Consider the following 27,004-nt stretch of genomic DNA (forward strand, 5'->3'; position numbering starts at 1 on the left):
CCATTATCCAACATCACAACTCCATAAGATTGTGCAGCAGATAGAAAGCCTCCTCCACATATACTAGCTTTTGTGTGCCAATGTTGCTGAAAGGCTGTAGAGTTCTTGCCTGCACCCCAGTCTTTCAGGCCTTGGTGATTCAAGATACTGAATCTCGATGGTGGATTTAGATTCATTGGTGCCTCCAACTCTTTAACCAGAAGCTTTGTTCTTGTCTATAAGTGTATTAGTCTTTTGGGCCAAGGTTTGTACAGCCCAATGGACAAATCCCCTCTCCAACTTCCCAAACTATTGTGTCCATTTGTCCCATGAATTTTACATTTCTGTACATATTGCACAGTGGGAACTTAGAAATTGCTTCAAAGGAGGAACAAGCCACAATTATTCTTCTGAGTTCTTTGCAAATGTTATTGCATACTTCCATGGTTTCAAATGCAAAAAGGCCCTCACACTAAGGTTAGGCCTGTATATACAGATGCACTTCCCATTTACAAAGGTGCGTTCCCAGTTAGCTCATACTTGTTCTGCCAAAGTACTTTAGGTGGTTCAAAGGGTTTGTACAACTATTTAAAGGTCCCATGTCATGGCCATTTCTACTGATCATAATTCCATTGTTGAGGTATACTAAAATAGATTTATTATACTGTGCAATTTTCCAAACTCACATTGGTTTCTCATACATCATCTCTGTATATGTGTATTCACTCTGTCCTAAACGCCTTGTTGGAGCTCCTGCCCCCCCTCCCTGTGCGCCCAGTGTGCTCCGATTGATCAGCTCGGTCACTCTGTTCTGATTAGTCAACCACCAGAGAGGCTCCGCCCATGTCTAACAGTGCTTTTTTCGGCTCTGAGCGTAACATCAGTTTTACAATGGCGGCGGTACAGCCGTATATGTTATACGCTAACTAACCGAACTGTACAACTGTTGTTATGTAGGTGCACCTGTGGAAACGGCACCATGTTGCCTACCGAAGTGGAAAACGTCTGAAATTAGAAAGGTAGCCTAGCTGACAGTTACAACATTATCTAGCTGAAAACTCCAACCGTAGCACACAACATTATTTGCCAAGATATACACCATACATACCCCACACCCTGCAGAATCTCCATAACATGTACAGATTCGATTATCGACCTTTGAGGCGTAGAACGGAAGAAGAGTAAGCTATTTGTACCTGTAATGAACTAGTACTGTGTTTGATGAAAAATCAAATCATGGTTTGCTATATATGAATGATATGTTATAGGAGCAAATAATTCAGGGAAGAAAGGCTACTAAGTATTTCCATCAAACTTTATTTTTAGAAATGTACAAAATGTGTAAATATACATATGCACTGTATATCATCCATTCCTCCCCTTATAGGCGTTTTCGGCATTTTGCCTATCGCAGCTTTGTAAGCTGATGCTGGGGCTTTTTAGGACGAGGCATCAGAGTGGTCATCCCGTCATGTGTTGTCCGCCAGATACGCCAGGAGTTTCCTGATCTGGCAGGACGAAATCAAATGCAAATCACAAAATATTAGAGAAACTTAGTTGTTTTAGGTTCGTTAGCTTGCCAGCTATATTAATATGCTAACCTACGTTTGCTAGTTGTTCAGTGTAATATGCTACTACTTTGAACAACAGCTAGTCTAGGCTAGCAAGAACATGTTTACAATTGCAATCTTATACGGGTAGTCTGCTACGTTCGGTCATTCATTGTAGCTGGCATGAAAACAATGTTTCCCCTAGCATGTCTAGCTCTTGGTGGCCTTCTTGTTTAGCTCGGTAGAATACACGCTATGAACGGTAGCTCGGTAGCATACACGCTAGGAACGCAAACTATAATGTAGCCTACTGACCGTACGGTAAATCACCCGGAGTATACTGTCTGAGTATTTCGTGTGTGAATGCAGACATTCTCCTGCTATGAGATACGTTGGTGACATTGGAGGTGATGTGTGGTAACGCTAGCAACTTAGTTAGACCAGTTAGCACTGTGTCAATGGCTTAGCAGCCCAAAACGTTTACCCATTTAAACAGTCGTGGTAGAGGTTTGTTTTAATCATCATAAATACACAAACAACAATGGATACTTACAGGTTGTGTACCCAAATCTCCCGCTGGTCCAAACAAAGTAGGAACAGCATCGTCCTTAGTGTCCTATGCTGTGCATATCCGGCATGTATCGCTGCAATATTTGCGAAGCTTTGGTCCGTGAAATGCCGTGCACACAGTACAATACCGGCTCGAACATCTGAAGGAACAGTGTTAACAAGAAATGTCAACCACTGACTTCGTCGTGGTTCTGCCCTCGGTAAGGCATACATTGTAGATTTCCCCTCACAAGACAGGAAACAGACCCTCGTTGGCATCACTGGATACAGTTTTGAACTGAACCTGTTGAGCTTCCAATAGTATGTTTGGCTGGCAGAGGGTGCGGTCATAGCTCTGGGCGTGGCTACTGGGTATCCCTACGTCACGATACCAAGGAAGAAAACACGAAATCTCCAACGTGGCGTTTTGGGGAGGTCTTTTCTGTGTTACCCCTAGATTCAACCGGGTCAGTCTGCGGCACGTTACGGCTGCGCCGTGGTTTTGGTCCAGCCTCCTCCGGCGTCATACCCTACCGGGCGCGTTTCAGAAGCATTTCAGAAGCGGAGCGTCTTGCCTGCCGGCTCGCAGTTTTTGTTGATTTGGGCATATTTCCTGGACAGGCTACTTTGTACAAAGTTAATAATAATTGTAATATCCCAGTTATAAATGACATGTATCAAAGATGTGTTGCTGTATTTTAGTGGTAAAAAAAATGCATTCATCATCATAATTATTCTATATATATCATTTACACAGTGCCTGTAAACCGGAGGAGAACGCTGGCATTTCTCCTACTTGAAAGACTACTGAGGGATAGGGTCTGCAAAATTAGTTTGTGTGCATGGGCGGCGCCAGGATTTGTTTGCTGCAGTAGCTTAGCAGTTGCTATATGACAGCACGGCGTTGCTAGTTAATTTTCAAAATAAATAAACAAACAATACCAGTGGGCCAAGCACGAGCCTGTTCATATTGTAGCATTCACCGCTGTTCAAGATCACAGATCACAAGCCTTCAATGTCAAAAACGTTCTCTTTATTTTCTGGTATTGACGGCCACAGCCACGCCTGACAGAACCAATCAATAGTATAACACTCATTATGACTTTTCCCCACACTCGAAGACAACTCCTACCGTCTCCTACTCCCTCCACACTCACACCGAAAACGCACACACAGACACCTGGAAGGGGCGGTCTCTCCCTAACTCCCACCAACAACATTGCCTACATTTACAAAATTTACAAATGTAGCCTACTAAACTGTCCACATCTGATAATGATATGGCAACCACCTCGCACATGTTTTGTGCAGAAGGCAACGGAGGGAGTATTTTATTTTATTCCCGGGCTGATTTTTAGTCCCAGTCCGCCACTGAACGTAGCTATTATGTAAGGTGCTGGTATATACTAACTGTGCTTTCCCCCCCAAAAAATGGTAAATTAAACAAGTGAAGTACATGTTATGTTATAAAGCCGTGGAGGGCGGTAGTTTATAAACCAAAGAGTAACCGCCCTTACGGGACGCTCTAATAAATAAAGCGAACGCACCCGCAAGGACACCTGGCCTCCTAAAGATCCGAGCGCGCACTGAAGAAATCTGAGAGCAGACATTTCACGAGCTCACAGAAACAGCCTGAGTGCGAGGATAAGGTTTTAAGCTGGAACACAGGAAATCTGTAAGCAGCAATATATCTGAGTGCAAGCGTATAGTTTGAGCAGAAGCAGAGCAAATCTAAGTGCAAGCAGGCACTATTTGAGTGCGAGGACAGGGTTTGAGGGAAAGAAATCAATGAAGTATGCTCTCAAATTTAAATACCACGCTCTTGAATAAAGATAGGAAATAACCCCCATAATTACTGACATAACTATTAACTTGGACATGCTAAAATATTATCATTAATATTTAGATTAAAACATTGCTTTGACACTTATAACATTACTTTGCAAGGTAAGCACAACCAAAATAAGTTTGTAAAAGCACACACACACACACACACACACACACACACACACACACACACACACACACACACACACACACACACACACACACACACACACACACACACACACACACGGATAGCAGGGTTGTCCGGCTAGACCAGATCGCGGTCGTTTATGCTGACTTGTGAGAAATCTTTCCATTTTCGATCTGTGTTCACATACTGAGAATTATAACAACATTTGCCAAGTAACAGTTCGCGCTTTAACTTACAACGACCCCTGAAAGATCTCGCGAGAATGTGTATAAATATATTTAGATACATGTTCATAACAAAACAATGGGGTTGCTAAGCCGTTGCTAGGCCAATTGTTGGAGATGCTACAGCAACTCCAAGCTACCCCCTGGCACCGCCCCTGTTTGCGTGTGTGTATGTATATATATATATATATATATATATATATATGTGTATAGGCCTTTATATGCTATATATGCTCTGAACGTTCCACTTCCTGCCTGCCCGACATTACCTTACGGCCCCTACGCACGGCGGCGTGCGTTAACGCTTCTGGCCATTCACTTTGAATGGGTGACATCACGATTCGCTGAACTGCATTGTGGGAGCAAAGCGTAGCTTCTCTCGCGGTGCTCGCTGCAAAAGTAGAGCAATGTTCTACTTTTGCCGCTTCGACGGAGGCGTCAGCCAATCGAATCATATGCCAGTACAAGCACTAGCCAATCTAACCGCGTGCTTGTGTGTCTGGGGCGGGAGATTCATGTGATTGGTTGTTGGTCGAGTTTCAGCCCCTCCCGCCGGCAAGCAAAAACGCACGCAACCGTGTGTAGGAGCCGTAATGCGCAGCAGACGGACCCGGTGGAATCTAGGGGTTAGTTTTACTCCCTACAGGGTGTACTTTGAGGGTTTTTGACTCTGCACACCGTTTACATGCATAAAAACCTTCATAACACACAAGGGGACGGGTAATAACCGGAAAAGCATGACATGGGACCTTTAAAATGACCTGACTGCAAAAGTAATGGACTATTATGAAATAAATCATTATGAGCAATTTAGAACAAAAGGGACATAATCTGCCTTTTTTAAGCTTAGAGTACATTGCCCTGAATATGTGTGTGTGTTCACTCTGCAGACTGTGGTGTAAACTGTCATAAACAATGTCGGGAGCTGCTGGTTCTGGCCTGCAGGAAGCTGATCCGCTCCGGCTCTCTTGGAAATGTTTCTCCAGCCAGACTGACCCACAGCTCCCTGCCCAGCAGCCCGGCTCTGCCCACCTGTGAAGGTCATTTCACCTTTTGGTGATTCATAACTCCAGTAGTTAAAAAAGGCTTTATGTGTAAGTGATATCAAACATGATGTTATATTATTTTCTTGGGTTCTCTCCTTCAGATGAGGATGAGGTGTTTGAGTTCCCAGCCATCCCATCACCAGGATCAGCTCTGGCCCCTCAGTCCATCACCCTGATGACGGGCTCCGCCCAGAGGATCTCAGTGCGCCTGCAGAGGGCCACCGCAAGCCAGGCAACCCAGACTGATCCCCTATGGCCAGAACACAGCTGGGGGGCCACAGACAGTGGCTCCCACACCTTCCCAAAAATGAAATACAGGACTCACAGAAAATCATCCAAAAATAAGGGCTTTGCCCGCTGGGAAAACCAGAACGAGCCGGCAGTTTCTACCTTGTGCAGCGTGGACTCTCAGGAGAAGTCAGTGGTCTCAGGAGAGCCTGCACAGAACGGGAGGACACAAAGAGTTAAGGTGAGGGAAAAACTACTTTATTTATTATGATAAAATTAGTCCTTTTCAAGCATGGAAATAGAAACTTCTTAAAGTAAATGTAAAATGTCATGTCATATATTCAATGTTTTAGAACCCAGGGTTTTAGAACCCAGGATCGGAAAATTGGTGATCACACAATGAGATGTTTAGGTTTAAAGAGAAGTAGGTTGGAGGTTAGCAGACTGAACGTTAGCAGACCACAGGTTAGCAGTAAGTTAGCAGGCTGGAGGTTAGCAGGTCGGAGTGACTGGAGGTGAGCTAGCGGGGAAGCAGGTTGGAGGCTAAAGGCCCTGACACACCAAACTGACACCAAAGAACACGTCCCGACGGAACACGACTGTTGTGTCGCCTCACGTCTCCTGCTTCTTGGCCAACAGTCGCACTGGAACACACCGCAAATACTTTAGCCGACGGCCAAGTAGCACGTACGAACTGCGCATGCGTGAGTGGCAATAACTCTCCTTACCAGCAGGCGGCGGTAGTGTGACTGTGATATAAACAAACAACAAATAGCGTGTGCGTTCCATTTTCACTCTCGTCCATCGAAAACATGTCTTGTGCGGTACTGGAGCTATCAGCCATTGGAGTGTTGCTTGCGGAAGACATTCGTCGTGCCTTCTTAAAGCGCTTGTTTACGTCCCTCACTTCCGTTTCGCTTCTCATGCACTGATTCGCTAGCTGAACAGCCAATCAGAGTGATTTATTTGGCCCGACTGCCCGACCCGACGCATGGCCGATTCAACATGTTGAATCGGCCATGCGTCGGCCATGAAAGACCAAATAAGGCGTGTCACGGCCGATGGTGCGGGACACACCAAATTGAGTTTGGGCGACAGGGCACGCTTCGTCGTCCGACTAACACCGACGGCCGATTTCGGCCTGGTGTGTCACGGCCTTAACAGGCCTACGTTAGCAAACAGGGAGGACTGTTGGAGTGTTAATGAAGTCCTCTGCACAATAAGGTAGCAATATTTCCACCCACGTTTTGAAAGACACTATCTGGAGTAGGGATGCCAGTGATTATTCGATTATTCGAATATTCGTTACAGTCTCCATAATCAAATATTATTATTACGTTCCCTTCTGAGCTAGGGGAATCAAAGGGAAGCAACACAACCAGATTGGTATTGGTATAATTATAAGTGGTTTTAATGCACAACAGGTGAACAAAATGGCAGGCAAACAGCCTGAAACAAACAAAAGAGCCAAAAACACCGGTTTAAATAACAAACAAATAGAGGCCACAAAGGCGCAAGTTTAAATGGGCAACCAAACTAAGGGAGGACTCTAAAAGGTGAGTCTAAAGACATACAGGGAAAATAAATACTAATATACTAAATAAAGAACGAAACAAAACCTCACTTTAAAAGTGCTATAACTAACGCAAAGAATCTATACAAAACACAGCTAAACTAAAGGCAAACGTCACAGAATCCTAAACTACTCTAAACACTAACTAAGCTACTCTACACTCTACTAATCACACAAGTTTAACCCCAGAACAAAGAGCAAGTAGCGAGAGGCATCTGGCCACATACAGAGCCTCCAGAATGATGATTGTCCCCAAGCTTTGTAGTCATCTCCAACAGGTGTGAGCTGGCTGTGCGCTGCGATTGGAGTGCGTCGGGCCCGGTGTGCTCCAATCGCAATCTTCAGGGGCGGACCAGGAGATGGCAGCCAATGCCGAGAGGGCAACCGCACAGCTCATTTACATAGAACACACACAGCTGAAAACACTCAGCCGAATAATCGATTTTGATCATGGTCAGTTTCTGTCAACCCTAATCTGGAGTGATAGTGCTGAGGCTGACTCCTTCTTCAGATCAATGATTTATTGCCAAAGAAGGTTACAAACAACAAAAGAACAAATTAAGCAGTAGATCAACTTTGCAACGTTCATGGTCCGGCAGGGAAATAAATGGAATTGTGCCAGCATATGAGGCTGATGAGGGGATAAGATGCAGGTGAAGGGCGAGCTGATGAGGAAAACCATATGTTCTAATACAGGACAGCAATATTCTAATGTGTGTTGTCACTGAGACATCCATTTAAATACAAACAGTAGTTTAGTAAAAAGGCTATAATTCCAGATACGAATGACTTGTTCTGTGCTCTTCCTCTCCAGGACAGCTGACTTGGTCTCGTTGGTGAGGGACAGTCTCAGAAATCCAGGAAGCCCCTATCGGCTGGGAGCAGGAAGCTCTTCTCTCTGGGGGACGTGCTGGGCTGCCTGCGGCCCCCAGTCAGTGACCTGGAGCTATCATGTCCTCTGTAGACCTCGGCACAGGTGGAGCTGATGTGGCTCCCAGTAGCTGCATGGAAAGACTGGCTAATGGACTAACACCTGCTGTGTGTCACACTGTGACACCTCCACCCTTGGGAGGGTCTTTGGCTGGGGATGTTTGGGATGTACACAACATCAGCACTTGGAAAAGTAAAGGAAACATTTGTTAACTTCCCAAAAGAGTGGAATTGGTTCAGCCTAGTGAATCAAAGACAGCCAGTAACTTTTTTGTAACCGCTTTAAATGCCAGCTTGAGGATTACAAAGTAAAAGCCTGAACTAAAGAAAGATACGGGCACGTTCTTCCCAAGTGGAAATGATCCAAAAGATCATGATGGATATGGGAAAGAGTTTTAAAAAAGGGAAGTCCAAATGGAGAAGAACGTTAAGGGAATCCAACCCTCCTGACATACATAGCAGTGAAGATGGACCATTCTGGACCCTGGAGTATTTATGGCCAATATTTGTATTTATTCCTACATTTTATTTATATTTGTATATGAAAACTACAGTGTGTTTAACCCTCCCTATTGCTTAAAATGTATACAATTACATTTCTTTCAGCATGACATATGATTAATACCTGGCCTGACTCCAGCATTACAAAAAGAGAATCGATGTCATTTATTTTAACAGAAGCTGTTCTCAAATAAAACACATCGAAGACATTCATTGAAATACAATACACATGGTTGTATGTTTATCTATGATATTATATTGATCTACTTTATCATAATTTAATGCAGAAAAATCATATTGTCACTAAATGAACATTTGCCAGCGGGAGGTATATTTTGCATGTACTTGACAGTAAATGAATATATAAAAAGCTAATATATCATTTATATTACTATTTTAAATATTTCATAACCAGGGTACAAATATTGCCTGTTGGTACTTTTGACACTTGAACAATCTTAACAGATTCAATAGTAAAGTTATTTTTATTATCGATAAAACAAAGTTAAGATTCTGCACAAAGAGCAAAAGAAACAGAATGTATTCATATACTGTCACTTTGCCATCGTATTAAATAAAACTGAGACTGTTAGGATATCAAAACAAAATGTTAGAGAATGACTTTAAAAACGACTGTTTCATATATTGTTATAATAACATCTGCCATCTGTAAAGCACACTGGGAAGAATCCAACTAGGGTCTAAGCTGAGGAGAGCTGCAAAAGCTTTGGTCAAAAGCTCAGAAGAATAAAAGAAGTCACAGAAGCAACAAGAATGGACAAAGGCAAGTTCAAGGCTAAGTCTGTTAACCAACCTCTGCAAAACCACTGACACGGAGAGTTTCTTAATGAGAGCCAGATATAAGAGAATGTCAGTCCGGCGCTGTGGTTCTGCTCAAAGACAGCTGTGGACTGTATGGACCTGCATCAGTCTGCACGAGAGGACATCAGCTAAGGTTCCACGCCAACACTACACCAGGATTCATTCATAATTATGATAAAAAATAGTAGATGCCACTTAATCATTTATTTGTATTAAATGAATGAAAGCCAGAACGTTTAAACCATATAATATAGGGGATCAAGTTCAAAGGACCCTTACATTATTCCTTTTATTCATTCCTGTGTTCATACTTCCATCAAGATTTCAAAGGAAAGTTAGATTTCTAAATCTATCTACCTTCCAGGCAGTTACACTCATTTGCAAACATTTGAATTTTGTATACATTTATTTTCAGCAACTAGAATCTTACTTTTGCATTCTTTACAGTTAACAAAGCTTTAAAAAAAGTACAAGTAGAACCTGTTTTAAGCATCCACCTTCACATGCACACACAGGTGAGTGTGACATGAAGAGATCTACATCAGCAGGTGGCTCTGACACGGAGAGACATGTTTGTTTGGTTTTTGAGGTGGATGGTTGACAATTACATTAATTATAAACATTACATTGCCACGAGCAATGTTTGGCCTTTTATGAAGCATTCTTACTTTGAAGTGTATTTGATTCTCTTGTTTTACAGGTACTGATTTGTAAATGTTTTATTTTATGTACGTTACATCAAGATTGATTTTCATATGATCCTCTTTAGCTACTGTATCTAAAAAAAAAATCCTGAATTGTTTTAGTTGCACAACTTTTACATTTCAAGCATGTTGTGAAAAATAAGAAAACATTTGTAAAGCCAGTTTCATACTTCCTGCCCGGAGGCGAGGGCTGCTGTGACTAAACCTACCTGTGTGGCTGACGTTCATTCAGGTTATCGTAGTGAGCTGTACATTGCGTACCATTAGCTGGAGAGGAACCTGGAACTCTGTGCCGTTTCTAGCGTCACCTCACTGGGATCTGACAACATGCTCATCATAGATGGACACATCTGGGTTGAAGTGAACATTGAAAGTCCTGTGTAGCTGTCTGGACTGCGTTCTCAAAGGAATTCATTGAAGAAAAGCACTATGCTCATCTCACAAGAGAAGTGAAGAACCTGCACTCCTGTCATCACTGCTGCTTTGGTGTACATTAAGAATGTCGGATGCGTTTTAGTGAAAGATTCATTTCCATCAGTGAAACAAATAACATTCACAAATCCATTGTATTAAGATAACTTTATAAAAAAATTCAAATAACAAAGCATTTGCAATAAAGTAACATTGGAGGTTACAGCAAAGTGTTTTGACATTTCAATGTAATAAAGATGTCAACTGAACAGACACTTGTCAAACATTTTAAAAAGCATTTATTTAGAACTCATTGAGCACACCCTTACAGGGTTATGTGGCGCAGGCTGCTACCTGGATTTCCCCTTGATCATTTGTGATTTCATTCCTCAAACAGAAATACAAAACAATGCAATTTAACTGAATCAGTAGTACCAACTCCATAAAAATTAAATAAAAAACGGGAAAAATATTAAGTAACATACATGCCAAAATTATAGAAACATTAACAGCGCAAATGCAAGCATCTGTGTACGTCTCCAGTGTCATCAGGCAGCGACAACACAGGCAGACAAATCTGCACAAAATCCAGAAAGGATCATAGAGACTGATGATGTGGCTCCAGGATTCAAAGAACAGAAATAAACAAAAAGCAGTTGGTCTATAGTCTAGAACTAAACAGGGATCCAACAGACATGCGGAGCGAGCCCAACAGTTCTAAATGGGGAACTCATGTTTAGGAAAAGAAAGTCATCCTTTGGCTCCTGAACAGCGGCTGGACAGGACTGCTCCATCTCCCCACAGAGGAACATCTGTGGGCTTGTCTACTCTTTCCCTGGGATGCAGTCATTTATCAGTTCATGGTTACATCAATTTTACATTCACAGAGCCATATGTGCATCCACCTATCCTTATCATTAGTTCCAAAGTTGGTTTACAGCATATCATCATCATCTTCTCCTCCTCCGTACATGTCGGCCAGCTTCTTGAAGCGGGGCCCCCAGTCACTGAGGCAGTCGTAGTCCTGATCCCCGCTGCTCGACGAGTTCAAGGAGGAGAGGCTTCCCGCGTCCGATCCGCCTCCCTCATAGTCAAACACAAGCAGGGAGTCGTAGGGGGGGGCAGTGGGGTCGTTGTCGGCGGCCTTCAGGTTCTGAGAGGAGCAGAGGATACATGTCGTCATTTAAAAAGGACTGACTTATCTAAAGCCAGTTGAGTAGCACTTGAAATGTTTCAGCTCTATGAAACCTGATGTACTTATATGATTCTGTTTTCTTCAAGTTTGTATTTTGTTGGTGTTACGCACTTATTGTAAGTCGCTTTGGATAAAAGCGTCAGCTAAATGTAATGTAATGTTAACAGAACTTATTATAATTTGTTTATGTATTTATAGCACCGTTACGCAAGGAACGATTCAAAAAATAGATGCAACAATTGTCAAACCCAATACAACACATCCTGCTGTGAAAGGACCCATCATTTAGAAGAAAGAAAATGCTCTAGATCAGAATCTAGAATTATAAATGTGGTAATATCTTCCTAATTTCAAACGGATATGTACTTTCCCTATCTAATACACTGATTTATAAAAGCAGCAGGGTTTCCCACGCAGACATTACTTCATACCGTCATGGTATAATTATAGCTGCCCAATTCAGTTTAAATAATAAAATATATTTTTGAAATCGGTCATAGACAACGACCTACGTCGGCCTCCACCTGGTGGCGGTGTGGTGCTACTGGGGAAAGGAGGCAGAGCGTGGAGCAGTGCTGAAACAGAGCTTGAACATTAGACTCACATCCACAATGAAGTTTCCGATTTCATCTGGGTTGGCGGGGCGGGGCCGGTACAGAGGAGCCGGCATGAAGTTTGGCAGCACGTCGTCTCTTATGACGTCGGGCCGGTTGTCCAGACCGCGGTGGAGAACACCCAGATCATAGTCCTGGGGGGGGGGCACAGGGAGGGGTTTAAACTAAAGATAATGAAGCTTTCATAATAAACTTATTTATATTTTTAGATGGAACATGCTGTATTCTACCCAACCGTCATACTTCATAGTGCTGTGGCAGTTATATACCATGATATGGCAAATGTATGAAAACGATCTAGAATAAAGTGTAAAGGAATAAACAGTTTGAATGTTGATTATAGTATTATAAGTAATACTTTTCAGAGTGAAGTATTGTCCTTTTTACATGACTTCATTTATTGAACCTGACTGAGCCCTGTCAGAAAGAAATGGAGCAAACCTCTGTCTTCATTTACCTGATCGTCCTCTCCGCCTCCCTCTTCATCGTAGTAATAGATGTTGTCTCGGATGTCGTCGTCCTGCAGTAAAGGTTCCTTCTGCTCGCCTCCTCTCCGTCTCGCAAACAGAAGCAGCAGCAACACCAGCACTGAAACCACAGAGCACAAACAATATTACAACACAGCAGAACACATCACCACCATCATACTGACTCAGACATTTAAAAAAGGAGACATGCCGCTTATGGCGCTTTTCCACTGCAGGACCTAGCACAGCTTAGTACGGTATGGCAGTGTTAATTTTGGCAGCTTTTTTTTTAATTTAGTCTTAAGACGAAAATGGTTATTAGTTTTAGTCATTTCTATCCTTCATAGTTTTAGTCTAGTTTTGGTCCACGAAAAATTACATTTTAGTCAAAATGTTTTCTCTCTTTAAACCAATTCAGTTAGGCAAATACAGGTTTCTGACATTGGAATCAAGGTAACAGCATCAAGTGTTGAAATTCGTAAAGCAACATTTCACTCTCTTAACACTTAACTTGTGTAATATCTAGGGATGGGTATCGTTAAGGTTTTCTACGGTACTACTAGTCTTATCGATACTGCTTATCGATCCGGTACTTTAACGGTATTCTTGTATTTACTTTGTTATTTTTTTTAAAAGGAAAAACAAATTGTTAACCCAATTAATTGCTTTATTTAAATGTGAAATAAATGAAATTATGTTAAAATATTGTACTGTACTTGAGTAAAATGTTGAGGTACTTGTACTTTACTGGAGTATTTAAATGTTTTGCTACTGTGTAATTCTACTCCACCACAGTTCAGCGGTACATGGTGTACTTTTACTCCACTACATGTATTTAATACCTTTAGTTACTTTACAGATGTGGATGAATGATGTGAAATATCAAATGTTAAATCAGACTTTAGTAAATCCACAAGCTACCCTGCAGTATACAAAGTCATTCAAACTAGCTGCACCTTTACCAGCTTTGAGAACACTTTAATGGTCAATCATTATAAAACATATCATATATATTATTCTGAAATGGACCAATCTGCACAATGACTACTTTTACTGTCGCTACTTTCACTATATTTTGATGATCTTAATTTTACTTGAGGAACTTTTCCTACACTATGGTATTTTTTTTTACTTAACTACAAGATCTATAAAAGAATGTACTTTTCCCACCTCTGCAAACCTGATGTGATAACGTTACTCGTAATTGGGGCAACAGAGCTACGAGTATGTCGAAAATTGTGAATTTCTCCGATTGAATATGACGCCTTTTGGCCGGCTGTTTGAACAGACTACTCTACACATGTCAACGCGAAAACACTAATGGCAAACAAGCTTTGTCCACATCGAGCCTTGTAGAGTGTCTATACTTCTGAACGCTCCGTCCCCGGTAGATCTCTGTGTGTCGCTGCAGCGTGTCTGTTAGGCCCCGCCCCCCGCACAGAGAGAGAGGTCGCGAGAGAGAGATCGCGAGAGAGAGAGGTCGCGAGAGAGAGATCGAGAGAGAGAGAGAGAGCACCGGTACCGGAGATCGTTGTTGTTAGCTTCTGGTGCTAGCGAGCTACACTAACGCATATAAGGAGTTTTTTCAACAACAAAGTGGAGGAGAGTCCTCTCCTGTCAGACTGAGAGGCTCAGTGAACTAAAGGACTCTGAGTGTTATCTCAGTGGTTCTCAAATGTTTTGGTCACCATTAATGTAAACAATTATTTCCGAGGCACACGTTTATATGATCATTATAGTTATAAAAGAATAAGAGAATAAATGAAAAACAGGTATGAAATACTATATGACATTAAAAAATGAATAAAGTTTAAAAGGGGATTGATTTGTAAAATATCCATAAAGAAATAGTAAATCCGTTTACAGTTCTGTTTCAAATGGGTGTTGAGAGATGTATCAGTAGATCTCTTCATGTTGCTCTCAAAGTGCACCAGATTGATGCATTTAACTTCAATATTTATAAATCTTACCGGGGAGCTTGCCCCTGGACCCCCCTATGTGAGGTCCACACACCACCTATAAAAATAGCACTTTAACCCTGCTTACACCTATATGCCGTGAGCTTATTATCGAGCCTTCATTGTAACAGTTGCGGGTATATTGTGTATATGCGTGGGGAGTGTTGCAGTAGAAAATTCCACTGTAGCAACCGGTACATTAATGGGAAACCCTAAATGTTTGAGCACCCTCTATGAAACGTCAAGCTACCCCACAGCACCCCCAAAATAAATCTCTGGCACCGCCACCGAGCCTGACTATTTGACTTATTTTTTTCTCCAAAGGGGGGGCCTGACAGAAAAAGTTTGAGAACCACTGCCTTAACAGTTTAGGAACTGGGGTAGTAACTATAGTAACGCAGTGTAGGCGGGAAGATCGGCTGTTCGGCGGGCGGAGCGACGCTGCATAAAACTACCATGACGTCATCTTCAATGCTAACCACAAGAACATAACATCAGCCGTAAGCTGTTAGCCCTCAGAGCGCACAGCTCCTCATATCTGTTCAGAAACTAGACAAGTTAAACAAGTAGAAACCACAGACTGTCTGTGTCATGGAGAATACAGTCGCTGGTTTATTTGTGTCTGTAGGCCGTTGTGATCGTGGACGGCGCATATACAACGTTAGACGGTCTCCATTCAGAAAACACGCATTTTAAAAAGGTTTTTCAACTGCCGTCTTGTTTACAGACCGGTATCAGTATGTTGTTACTTCGGCATCATCTTGAAACGTGTATTACAATTAAATCACGGTAAAATATGTTCATTTTGTTGTAGTTTAAGCCCCCTTGCCAGCGATTCTCTCTCTGACCATTCAGCAGTCGAGAGTGTTTACGTCACTAGTTTAGCATATTCTGCCCGGTTGTTGGCCCGGTAAGAACCTCGATTTTGGAGGGCCAGAAAAAAGGTGAAAGAGTAGCCCTGAGCCGGAACTACCCCTAGTGGAAAAGCAAAAAAAAGGGGGCCGGGTTTGGCCCGGCCGCTTAAACAGTGCTACGCGCTGCAGTGGAAAAGCGCCATTAGTATTCCGTGTGTACCAACACCCACTCTTCTTCCTCTGACCATAGAGCTCCATGGTTACAAAGCAATGTTATATTAGTAAATTGCTCTCTGCAGAAACTTTAGGAAAGCAGATCAGACCAGGTAGCACTCCACAACAGCTACAAATGTTGGCCATACAGAAATGATACACATAACTTTTCAATCGTCTTCTCTCTACACAACTCACAATGCAGGGTAAAACATTTTAAGGACATTTCTTTCTTTTTATTGAGAAATTGTATATATCTTGCCAATAAATCTAATGTGCAATGGGGGTTGAATAGTTTCTATTGCAACTGTAGATGTCTTTATGAAAACTACCGTTCCTGGAGTTATGACAAAACATTAATCTCATATGAGACTTACTGAGCAGCAGCAGGATGCCTCCCAGTATTCCCAGAATGACAGGCAAGTCAGGGCCCCCTGCCACACGGCCTTTGCAGACCACTTCCTCTCCGGTACAGTCACACACTGTGGCCTGCACCGTGTTGTCCTGCTCCATGCCCTGGTTGTCTGCCACCCTCAGGACCACAGTGTAGTCTCCACTGGGCAGCTCTGTGGCCAAATTCAGGAGTATGCCCGTTTCTGCAACAAAGAGAGATAAAGGGACTTTATGTTATAGACTCTCCACAGTTTTTTATTTTGTCAAATTCCAACAATATTTTCACAAAAAACACTGGAGCACACATTATATGATTGCCATTTTTCAACTCTATATCTATCTAACACACCTCCTCCCCCGACCCCCCACAATGAATATCGACCAATCACGTTCTTGCTTGACCCGCGGGACTAGCGTTGCAGTCAGGAAGAAAAGCAATGTGGAGCATCAGCTCACCGCTTCATAAGGAGTGTGACCTTTCCTTCTGGCAGAATCTAACACAACACATCAGCCCCATTGAACAGCCTATCGTTCCAGCCTATATACAGCACATGGGGGCCAGAGCTGTACTCTGTGTGTGTTGCAACTTGCATATTTATTTATTGCAGTTGACGCACACACACGGGCATGTCCCCCCACTTTACAAATATGTTTATAATTATTAACGCAAGCCGTCATCACCACGGAGGAGCAAACAGCCTCTGTGAGTGAGCGAGCGAGACAGAGAGAGAGAGAGAGAGAGAGAGAGAGAGCACCTTTATTTAATATAGATAAAGTAAGAAATCATTCCAATGTGTACTATAGGATAGTAAAAAAAATAAACAGTTTGAAAGGGGAGTGATTAGTAAAATATGCATAAATAAAAAGAAAGAATGCTAACTAGGTAACATAAGATAAGAATGAACAAGTTTAAATGATTTGTTATTGCTTGTGATCATATTCTAAAGATGTTTGGATTATTGAAAAGTATACAGCTCCCTTTCATCTGAGTGTTGAGAGCTGTATCCATAAATTCATGTTGTGCTCAAAGTGCACCAGATTGATGCATTTAACGTCAACATTTAATAACACATCTTTCCGGGGGAGCATGCCCCCGGACCCCCCTAGAGGAGGTGAGGTCCACCACCAAATAAAGCAGGTTAAAATAATTAAATTGCATACATTTTCTTTTAATAAACACTGGAAACGGGTCCCACAGACCCAAACAGCACACAAAGGTTAAAGGTAAGCATATAATGTTAAAAAGTGCTAAATATATACACTGCAAGACACAAAAAATCCTAAAAAAGGTTGGTGACCCCTGGCCTATAGGCTTTTCCTGGGACTAGCCATTTGTGTTTGATCATGTGGAAAACAACCATTCAGTTGTGATTTAAAAGTGTACATACTTGATTCATTCATCCTAGCGGTCCAGTTGCTCCTGGACAGGCCCTGTAGAGAGACGCTGTACGGAGCAGTGAAGCCTGGTCCGTCTTTATCCGTCACCGCCAGCAGGTGGGAGGCCGGTTCCTTGTTACACAGCTGTGAAAACACAATGAATCCTGTTAGAACAAAAGTCCTAAAGTAAGAACATTTCATCATTGTCTTCAATGGAAAAATGTATACAATTATTATTAAAAATAAATAGGAAAAAGGTTTAGCACTTGGGAAAGGAAACGTACCCTGATTAGACGTTCGGTAATGGTGGGGGCATTGTCATTAACATCTTCGAGCTGAATAATGAGAGTGCCAGTTCCTGTGGCTGGGACTTCATCTGGAGAGGTGACAGACATACACATTAACATCTTCATTTTAGGGAAGCTTAACCATCACAGTGAGATAGAGCCACATTTGTTTTAAACCAGTGCAGGCAAGCATGTACAGCTGCAGGTCCTGACTGCCACCTACCATTGTCATATGCACCAATGAGAACAGTGTATTTGTTGTCCTTGACGAAGAGGGACTCTCTGTCCATGGAGTTTTTTACTTTGATCAGGCCTGTGTCTTTGGCCACGCTCAGCCAGCCAGCGGGGTCTCTAATTATTCTATACCTGTAAATAAACAAAACATGTTAATATTATTAGGGGTGCACCGAATGGGAAATTCTTGGCCGAAACCGATACCGAAAATAGGAAACAGTTGGCCGAAAACCGAAAGGCCGAAAATGATTAATAGAAATATATATATATATATATATATATATATATATATATATATATATATATATATATATATATATATATATATATATATATATATATATATATATATATATATAATGCATACAGTTTTTACCAATGTTGTTCAGCTGCCTGATTATGGAAAAAGACATGATTATGGCAAAACTTAACTTAAATAATAATCACTATTATGGGTCCATAAAACATTTATTCAGCACTTTTGAATGCATACAGTACATTAATTCCAAGTCAAGTGCATTTTCTTTTCTCAGTAGGATAACTACAACAAAGTGCATTCAGAACAAAGCCAAGGTGCTTTAAAACTGCATAAACATCTAGGCCAGTAGGCCTACAACAAAATAGTGTAAATAAAGACTAACAGCCAGGCCTTCAACAACAACAAATGCACCTATAAGTGCATGCATACAAATGTGCAAACTGGATAAATCCACATGAATGTAACTATTTACAAATGAAATTACAATTCAATTTCATAAGCAAAGTAGTAAACATTGTATAAAGATACATAAAGTGAAAACTGGATACAAAATCCACAATCAATTACAAATTAAATTACAATTTCAAGAATCTGCAAATAAGGTGGTCTGTTCTTATGAGCAATGTAAACAACATTGTATCATTTAGATACCGAAAGTACCATATATTGAACACTGTGCTGCTGTCATTTCCCCCTAATGATAACCTGAGATGGTGAATTATAACTCACAATGAAAATTGTTCAGGAAAGTGGGTATAGAGTAGGCATGTAGAACTAGATAAGCTTATGATAAGCCAGCCTTGTCTACTTATTAGGGAAAAGTGGGAGGTTCTTTTTAATGAACAGTAGCTTCTCTGCTTTATCAGCCATAAGTCTGTTCCTCTTCTCATCAAGCACATGAGAGGCAGCGCTGAACAGTCTCCCGCTGTCAGTGCTTGTGATTTGATCTTCCTCCGCATATTTGTCCGGGTGTTTTGATTTCAAGTGGTGGAGTAATCCCGAAGTGGTGAAAGTCTTTGCAGTTACACCCCCTCGAGAAATGTCAGCTGAACACGTTTTACAAATCGCAATCTGCGCCTCTTTCTCTGATATTTTTAAATATCTCCAAGCGCCAGACATGTTGGCTGTGAGCCAGCCGCGAGCATGGTCGCGCGCCGTGCTTGTCGCTGCGTTTTGATTACGTCATCACAACAACACGTTAGCTTACCAACGTAACCCTGTTCCCTGACATTCGGTGATATTTTTTCGGTGCTAAAACCCTTTCGGCCGAAAGCCGAAACGGCCTTTTTAACCATTTTCGGCCGATAATTTTCGGCGGCCGAATATTCGGTGCATCCCTAAATATTATGCAAGTCAGCTCACCAATATCATGTTTTAACTTGGGGCGTCACCGTTTCCCTAAGTATTGCTTAGATATTGTGGCAATTTTCAGACATTTTTCTTTGGCTGCTTATTAACAAACTAAAACATATAGGATTATTTAAGATGCAATAATTGAATGAAACGTCAAGATATCAGAAATGAACAATCTTTGATGCATCATTACCTACTGTAAACTGAATTATCTAGATAATCTCAAAGCAAGAAGATGAAAAGGATATCAAGCTACTCATAGGATGAAACAGGAACTATATGTCGGACCAGCTCGACAGAAATCTGCCGGCAGAGCAACAGCTGGCGAGTTAGCATGAGATGTAAGTGAAGGTGCTTTCTAACAGCTGGAGGAGCAGCCAGCAGAAACATCATGCACAGCTTCCATTTAAGCAGGATCAACATCTTACTCAAAGAAACATTGCATTTAATCCCACGACAAATCATATCTCGACTCCAATGTGTTTAAAAAAAATTAAACAAATTAATTTTGATTTACTACATTTACAAAGAAACATGTTCAAATTGAGTAAATCTTTTCTGCACCCTAGTTTCTATAAAGTTAAGAATAATTGTATCAGCGAGAAACAATAAAACTCCAATCTGTATATTCATAACATTAGATTATCAATTCCCATAATTGTCCTGAGAGCTTTTGCGCCACCATCTGCATGGTTGCTGATCAAGAAGTACAGTCACTATCAGCAGGCTTAGACTGTTAGTGATGAATACATTCCCTCTGCTGCCTTTCTGAGGTGAGAGTTGAAGGGATCACCTAAAGCTTGTTTAAGAACAACAGGAAATGTTATAACACGGTACATGAGATTTTCTTCTTACATGACTTGCTGTTTTCGGGCATAGTCTGGGTCAGAGGCGGTGTACTGCACCACATCAGCGTCAACCTCAAGGTCTTCCCGTTTAGTCACATGCTTCTCCATTGGATCAAAGATTGGAGCTTCATTGACGTCCTCCACAGTCACCACCACTGTGGCCGTGGCAGTGGGCAGAGGAGTAGCAAAAGGAACCTCATTCTCCACGGCAACCATCAGAGTGTGCTTGCCGCTCTTCTCAAAGTCGAGACCCTGGATGGAAGATAAAAAGCAAAGTAACAGTTCATCACAGCTCATACTGCTGTACAACCCAAACTCAATGGTACTTTTTTTTTTTTACTGAGATAATACACGTAAGTGTTTGTTATCTGACAAACAGAGCAGGTTGATGTAAACCAACTATCGAACAATACATTTATTGTAAAAATCACTAAACTTTATGAATTCTGAGAGAATGGACAATATTAGTTTCCTTCCTACCTTGACAGTAGAGATGATTCCTTCAAGCTTGTTGGTTCCTGTTTTCACTGTGAAAAGTCCTCTGGGATCACCATCCACGATGGTGAACTTGGCGTTCCAGGCTGGGGAATGTGGCTCGTCTCCGTCGGTTACTGACATGGTGACGACAAGAGTGTCCGCTTTATTTTCAGCTACTGATGCCTCATACTGTGGGGAATGAAGGAGGGGGTAGTAAGAAGTTAAACAAATAATGAAGACAAAGCTTTTTTAAATTCTTGGTGTTAAACAAAAGTATGTTTTTATGATCTGCTTTCATAATGGGCGACAGTGGTTCAGTCTGTAGGGACTTGGACTTTGGATCGAAGGGTCGCCAGTTCACAACCAAAAATATATTGAGTGTGGACTGGTTCTGGAGAGGAGCCAGTTCACCTCCTGGGCCACTGCCGAGGTGCCCTTGAGCAAGGCACCTAACCCCACAGGGGTTGACTGGTTGCTTCTCCTCTCTGGACCTTTCAATGCATGTGTGAATGTACAACTGTGTGTATTTGTATGTGCGCACAAAATACATAACTGTGTATTTGTATGCATCTATACAAGAAGCATTTTCATGTATACAAAACTGAATTCCTCAATAAAAAGGTCCATCTTTTTGTTCTTAATGCACTTTAGTTCAATACTTCCCTTTGAAGCTATGGGATTTTCTGCTAATAATGTAAATAATAAACTTCCAGGACCCATACTGAGATCCAATCCTACATGAACTAACTAACTAACTAACATGAAAAAGAAACAGTCTTTATTACTAATAATCTTTTAAATCACCAAAAAGGTTTCTGCAGCAAACCTGTCATTGACCTTAAGTTGACCGTCTATAAACTGGAGGTTTCATACATCAATACATCAGTTTGAAACAACTACCTAATGAAATTGCCAGCCACTAGCTTGACAGACATCATTTCAGTCACAAGGATGTTGTACTTACCAATGGCTGAGTGAATGCCGGAGCATTGTCGTTGCTGTCTGTCACAGTAAGGATTACTTTGGTTTCTCCTTCCAAGCCTTCTCCCCCCAAGTCAGCGGCTTGTACAACCAGAGTGTACTTTGGGTATTTCTGTTAAAAGAGACACATGGAGCTTAACTCAACTGGAAGCCTTACATGATTTGCTCTAATTTACAAAGAAACCATTAAGAAGCTTCAAGTAGAAATGTCTAGTATAATCCCGTTAGCCTCAGCAGAGACAGATTTGTCGCTGCGTTAGCGTGGCAACCGTACAAGATGCAGTCGAGAAGCTATACAGATGTGGAGTTTTGATCAAAATGGAGTTCAATAATGGCCTCAGACCCTGTTTGGGGGCGTTTGTCTTTCCAACTACAAACGCAGTTTATAGCCACAAGATAACTTCCGTGAAATATCATTAAAAAAAATATTCTTTTTTAAAAGTTATGAAAAATCCCACCCAAGCTTTATTTACACCATCGTACTTAAACCAAATAAAACTAGTAGTTTGTCTGAAATAAAGGTGATTTAAAAAGGTTAAATGTGAAAGCACACTAAGACAGGTGAAATTGGTTTTAGAAGTCTCACCTCTCTGTCTAGCCCACCGGCATTGACTCTGATGACTCCGTTATTGGGGTTGATTTCAAACAGCTTGTCTGCGGGCAATTTTGGCTCCTGGTCTATAATTCTGTAGTGGATATCCGAGTTGTCAGAATCTGGCTCATCAGCATCGGTGGCAACAACCTTTATCACCTCTAAACCTGAAAAGAGAAAAGTGAAAATAATGTTCAGAGGTTTCTTCAAAGTTCGAAGAACACTATTTAAAAGTCACCTATCATGCTATTTTTAGGCAATAGCATAGGTCTCAGATATATAAAAATATATTAAAAAAACATGTCTATGAATAGTTTTGCTCAAAATACCAAACAGATCACCCATTCTAGCCATGTCTCATATCGCTATAGTTCACTTCCTGTTACAAAAGTGCTGATTCTGGGGTTGCGGTCGGATAATCCAAAAATCAGCTCCTAAATTCTAACCCTATCGTCTATTCCTTGACCTCTGAGTGAAACGTCCAGGGGTTAAGGGATAGTAGATAGGAGAATTCAAAAGGACTTAGGAGAAGAGACTGCAGTACTTTAGAGAATCCGACTGCACTTTCACTATCCAACGTGTTTATGATGCGCCAGCGGACGTCATGAATGTGCGTCTGCTGCTGTGGCGAAACTATGGAAACTACAGTTTTCTATACAGGATGGATGTTTAATAAGAACGACAGACTCATCTAGAGACTCTGCACCGTGCTCTGATGTTGTTGTTTTATGGTTTATGAACGTGGACAACAGAGAAACATATTCTTCATGACCAAAGTTGGAATTGAAATAAAAAAGGAAAGTGAAACTTATGCTCGTCACCCTCTCCCTCCGGTCCACATAAATACAAATGATCCCAATACGTATGATTGTATGAAAAAAATCATAAAATAAATACAAATGGTCTTTAACACCTATCACTGTGTATATCACCATTCAAACATATTTTAAAAGTTGAACAAACGCCACACAGCTCAGTGAAATGTTGACTTCATTTGATCATTTCAGTAAAAACTAACGTTCAAATTTCTTTTTTTGATTATAATACTGATGAACGTTCGGAACAAAGCACTTTGACAACTTACCACATACGTTTTACAATGCTTAATAAGCACTGTAACTTTAATGATATCATTTCTCGGTCATAATCGGTTGTTTCTGTGAACGGCCGACTGTTGTGTGATGGCAAATGCTGCGGCCGCAAGGCATTGTGGGGCAGCATGTTCTCCTCTCCTTTCGTCAAGGGAGGTCCAGTGGTTCTTAAGCTAAAGGAGGTTATAAATGAAGTTTGAAACCTCCTTTCCTTTCATTTAGAGAATTCGAACGGCACTTATCATGGCTGCCACTGCGGGACTTCCGGTTCATTTCACTCCGTTAGGAAGGTTCCTAAGCTAAATGGACTATTCGACTTCAGCCCGAGTATAAAGCTTTAAAATATATATATATATATATTTGAGAAAAAAAGAGGAGGGGGCGACGTTTATGCCTGCTCATACTGGCAGATACTGCCGTGATGAAACGCCATATATTGTTCAAAACCACATCAAGGATTATTTCTGAAACAGTATGGAGCTCAAAGGCTTTCTCTCTTGCCGGTTTACCACAAAGTGAGTACCTTTTTATATCCTGCTTCTACACACATGTGCTTTTTCCAGTATAGGATAGGTTAGCTCTGAGTGTTAGCAATGCTTGCTAATGTAAACAAAGACCATATTACGTCCAAAACAGTCTGGCATTGTTTCTGATAGGTACGTTTCTGATAGTGCCGTGGGTCCGAATTTCTGATATTACGTCATATCGGATGAAAATCTGGATCAGCTCCGTTGTACCCCCGTTTTTAGAGATTTGCGCAGGGAGGAAAAAAAACAGGGTTTTATTCTCTGACGCTGCGCGAGTTCCCTGACACACCGGGGACACATATTTATGTATAAAAGACATCAAAAAGTGCATTTTGCATGATAGGTCCCCTTTAAAAAAAAAAAAGGGTGATTAAAGAAATAAAGCTGGGCTTGTATGATGGTTTTCTTTGGTGAATGTGCTGTGCTCTGGATCAGTCAGCGAAGTCATTTTGGAGTCGTCATACTCTATATAATGTAAAGAAATTAACCCTAAATATGATCACTAACTACTATTATGCATCATGCACACAGGTAGATTTAGAAACCAAAACATTCTTGAGACAATTATCTTTCTGGCCTCGAGCCATAGTTTCATCTGGAAACATATTTTGGTTATCACTGATGGTACCTTTTGCTGAGGCCTCAGCCACTTCTCCCAGGTAGGTGTCTTTGGAGAAAACCGGTTTGTTGTCGTTCTGGTCAATCACTCTCACATTAATCTCCATTGGTTCCTCGCCCTTTCCATCACCATCTGCTACCGCGTGTGCTTGGAACTGCATACAACAAAAACATTTATATTATAGTACTATATATGAAAGAAATAGCCATTTATCCATTTCATATTGCTAGCATGCATACAGACTGTTTTCGGAAGGTGTAAGCACCAACTAGGGCTGCTCGATTATGGCAATAATCATAATCTCGATTATTTGGGTCATTAATTGATATCACGATTATTAAAAACGATTATCCATTTACTTTGAAAACATCCATTTATTGAAAAAAAATGTGAACAGTATGTTAACAGTTGATTACCCTGAACTGTAAGTATAATTCAACTGAAAAACCAATATAAAATAAATAAAAATAACCATTTTATTTTGATTATATTGTTTTTATAATCGTTGCAATCCAAAATCGTAATTGCGATTAAAATACGATTAATTGAGCAGCCCTAGCACCAACAGAAGAAGTGTTTGGTACCAAGAGTTATTATTTTTGGATTTGTGTCGTTTGACAAGCCTAAACGGCAGTGATTGGTCCCATCAGTCAAAAATAGTACAGGTGCATCTCGATAAATTAGAATATCGTGGAAAAGTTAATTCATTTCAGTAATTCAATTTACAAAACGTGAAACTCATGCATTATATAGATTTATTACACACAAGGTAGTGTTTATCTTAATCTTGATGATTAAGGCTTACAGGTAATGAAAATTTGATTACTACATAAGACCAAAACAAAAAGAGATTTTTTTAATACAGAAATGTCAGCCTTCTGAAAAGTATGTTCATGTGTTTGCACTCAGTACTTGGTTGGCCCTCCTTTTGCATGAATGACTGCATCAATGCGGCGTGTCATGGAGGCGGTCAGCCTGTGGCTCTCCTGAGGTGTGATGGAAGCACAGGTTGCTTTGATAGCGGCCTTCAGCGCGTCTGCGCTGTGGGGTCCCGTGTCTCTCATCTACCTCTTGACAATACACCATAAAGCCCTTCATGCTTCCCTCTTCTGAAAAGACTGGAGATGCTGATTTCCTTTTCCAGCAAGACTTGGCACCTGCCCACACTGCCAAAAGTACCAATACCTGGTTTAATGACCATGGAATCACTGCGCTTCATTGGCCAGCAAACTGACCTGAACCGTTATGGGGTATTGTCAAGAGGAAGATGAGACCCAAAAATGCAAACGAGCTGAAGGCCGCTATCGGATCACCCCGTGCTTCCATCACACCTCAGCAGTGCAGCTGGCTGATAGCCTCCATGCCACGTCGCAAACAAGTACTGAGTTCATACACATGAACATACTTTTCAGAAGGCCGACATTTCTGTATTAACAATCAGTTTTTGTATCAGTCTTATCTAATATTCAAATGTTCTGAGATACAGATTTTGGGGTTTTCATTAGCTTAATCACAAAGTTTAAAACAAATAAACACTGGAAATAATTCACTTCAGTTTCACCTTTTAATTTCAATTAATTACATTTTTACAAAATTCAACTTTACTGAGATGCACCTGTATGTAGTAGTACTACAATTGTTTTGTTTATTCAGATTCTAAACTAATACATTCTGAAGGGAACTTAAGCACATCCAGATGTCTCTCTCTGATCCTGAAACAAAGAGCGTGTGTATAAAACCAAGATGTGCTCACCTTGTATACAGCTATCTGCTCTCTATCCAGTGGTTGTGTGAGGTACAGAATGCCAGTGTCTCTGTCCATGGTGAACAGGCCAACAGGATCCTCATCAGCTCCTGGACCAGTGATGCTGTAGAAGATCTTCTTTAGCTTGTCCTCATTGGATCGGATCTGAAAAAAAAGCAACAAGGCCGATTAGGGCTGAATACATGAGTTACAATCATGCAAAAATAGTCACAATAGTTTTAATTAAACTGCATTAACATCTCTGAGATACAGCCACCTCAGTCAACTTCACAGGGATGGGGTCATATCAGCCACAGAGCACCTGAGAACAACCATACCATTTCATTTCATTTCATTTCCTGAAAGGACGATTGGACTTTTCATTAGAAAGCAACTTTTTGTACAATAAAACAAGGTGATTGTTTT

At 41.1% G+C, this 27,004-nt stretch overlaps 2 protein-coding genes and 1 long non-coding RNA gene across 10 annotated transcripts in view; 1 reads left to right on the forward strand and 2 right to left on the reverse strand.

The window, feature by feature from the left end:
- The window catches only part of rasgrp3 (RAS guanyl releasing protein 3 (calcium and DAG-regulated)), a 144,204-nt gene extending 135,422 nt beyond the window's left edge, over window positions 1-8,782 (forward strand). For all 8 annotated transcript variants that reach the window (XM_079689268.1, XM_079689271.1, XM_079689266.1 and 5 more), the window contains 3 exons: window positions 5,171-5,320; window positions 5,428-5,795; window positions 7,942-8,782. In XM_079689268.1, the coding sequence (XP_079545394.1) occupies window positions 5,171-5,320; window positions 5,428-5,795; window positions 7,942-7,950 (527 nt within the window). In that variant the 3' untranslated portion in view covers window positions 7,951-8,782. The remainder of the gene's footprint in view (window positions 1-5,170; window positions 5,321-5,427; window positions 5,796-7,941) is intronic.
- On the reverse strand, window positions 878-5,162 carry LOC307044206. Its single transcript, XR_013809576.1, has 2 exons — window positions 2,083-5,162; window positions 878-1,487 (listed from the first exon to the last, which is right to left on the reverse strand). It is a non-coding gene; the product is annotated as an uncharacterized lncRNA (long non-coding RNA).
- A 1,866-nt stretch (window positions 8,783-10,648) lies between the features above and the next one.
- Window positions 10,649-26,774, reverse strand: LOC307044198 (cadherin-1-like). Its single transcript, XM_079689275.1, has 13 exons — window positions 26,588-26,774; window positions 24,844-24,988; window positions 22,592-22,764; window positions 21,989-22,117; window positions 21,028-21,213; window positions 20,555-20,799; window positions 18,077-18,219; window positions 17,851-17,942; window positions 17,578-17,710; window positions 16,174-16,392; window positions 12,762-12,892; window positions 12,295-12,438; window positions 10,649-11,648 (listed from the first exon to the last, which is right to left on the reverse strand). The coding sequence occupies exons 1-13, from the start codon at window positions 26,654-26,656 to the stop codon at window positions 11,430-11,432; spliced, it is 2,028 nt and encodes a 675-aa protein (XP_079545401.1). The 5' UTR covers window positions 26,657-26,774; the 3' UTR covers window positions 10,649-11,429.
- Between the last annotated feature and the right edge of the window lie 230 nt (window positions 26,775-27,004).

Source organism: Notothenia rossii (genome assembly GCF_949606895.1).
Source record: "Notothenia rossii genome assembly, chromosome: 6".
NCBI lineage: Eukaryota > Metazoa > Chordata > Actinopteri > Perciformes > Nototheniidae > Notothenia > Notothenia rossii.

Coding starts and splice junctions, on each gene's coding strand:
- LOC307044198 (XM_079689275.1), bottom strand. CDS start 26,656: ATGGACAGAGACACTGGCATTCTGTACCTCACACAACCACTGGATAGA. Junction 24,989..26,587: donor AGCAGATAGCTGTATACAAG/GTGAGCACATCT, acceptor TGTTGTATGCAG/TTCCAAGCACACGCGGTAGC. Junction 11,649..12,294: donor TCGGAAACTTCATTGTGGAT/GTGAGTCTAATG, acceptor TGCTCCTCTCAG/AACCTGAAGGCCGCCGACAA.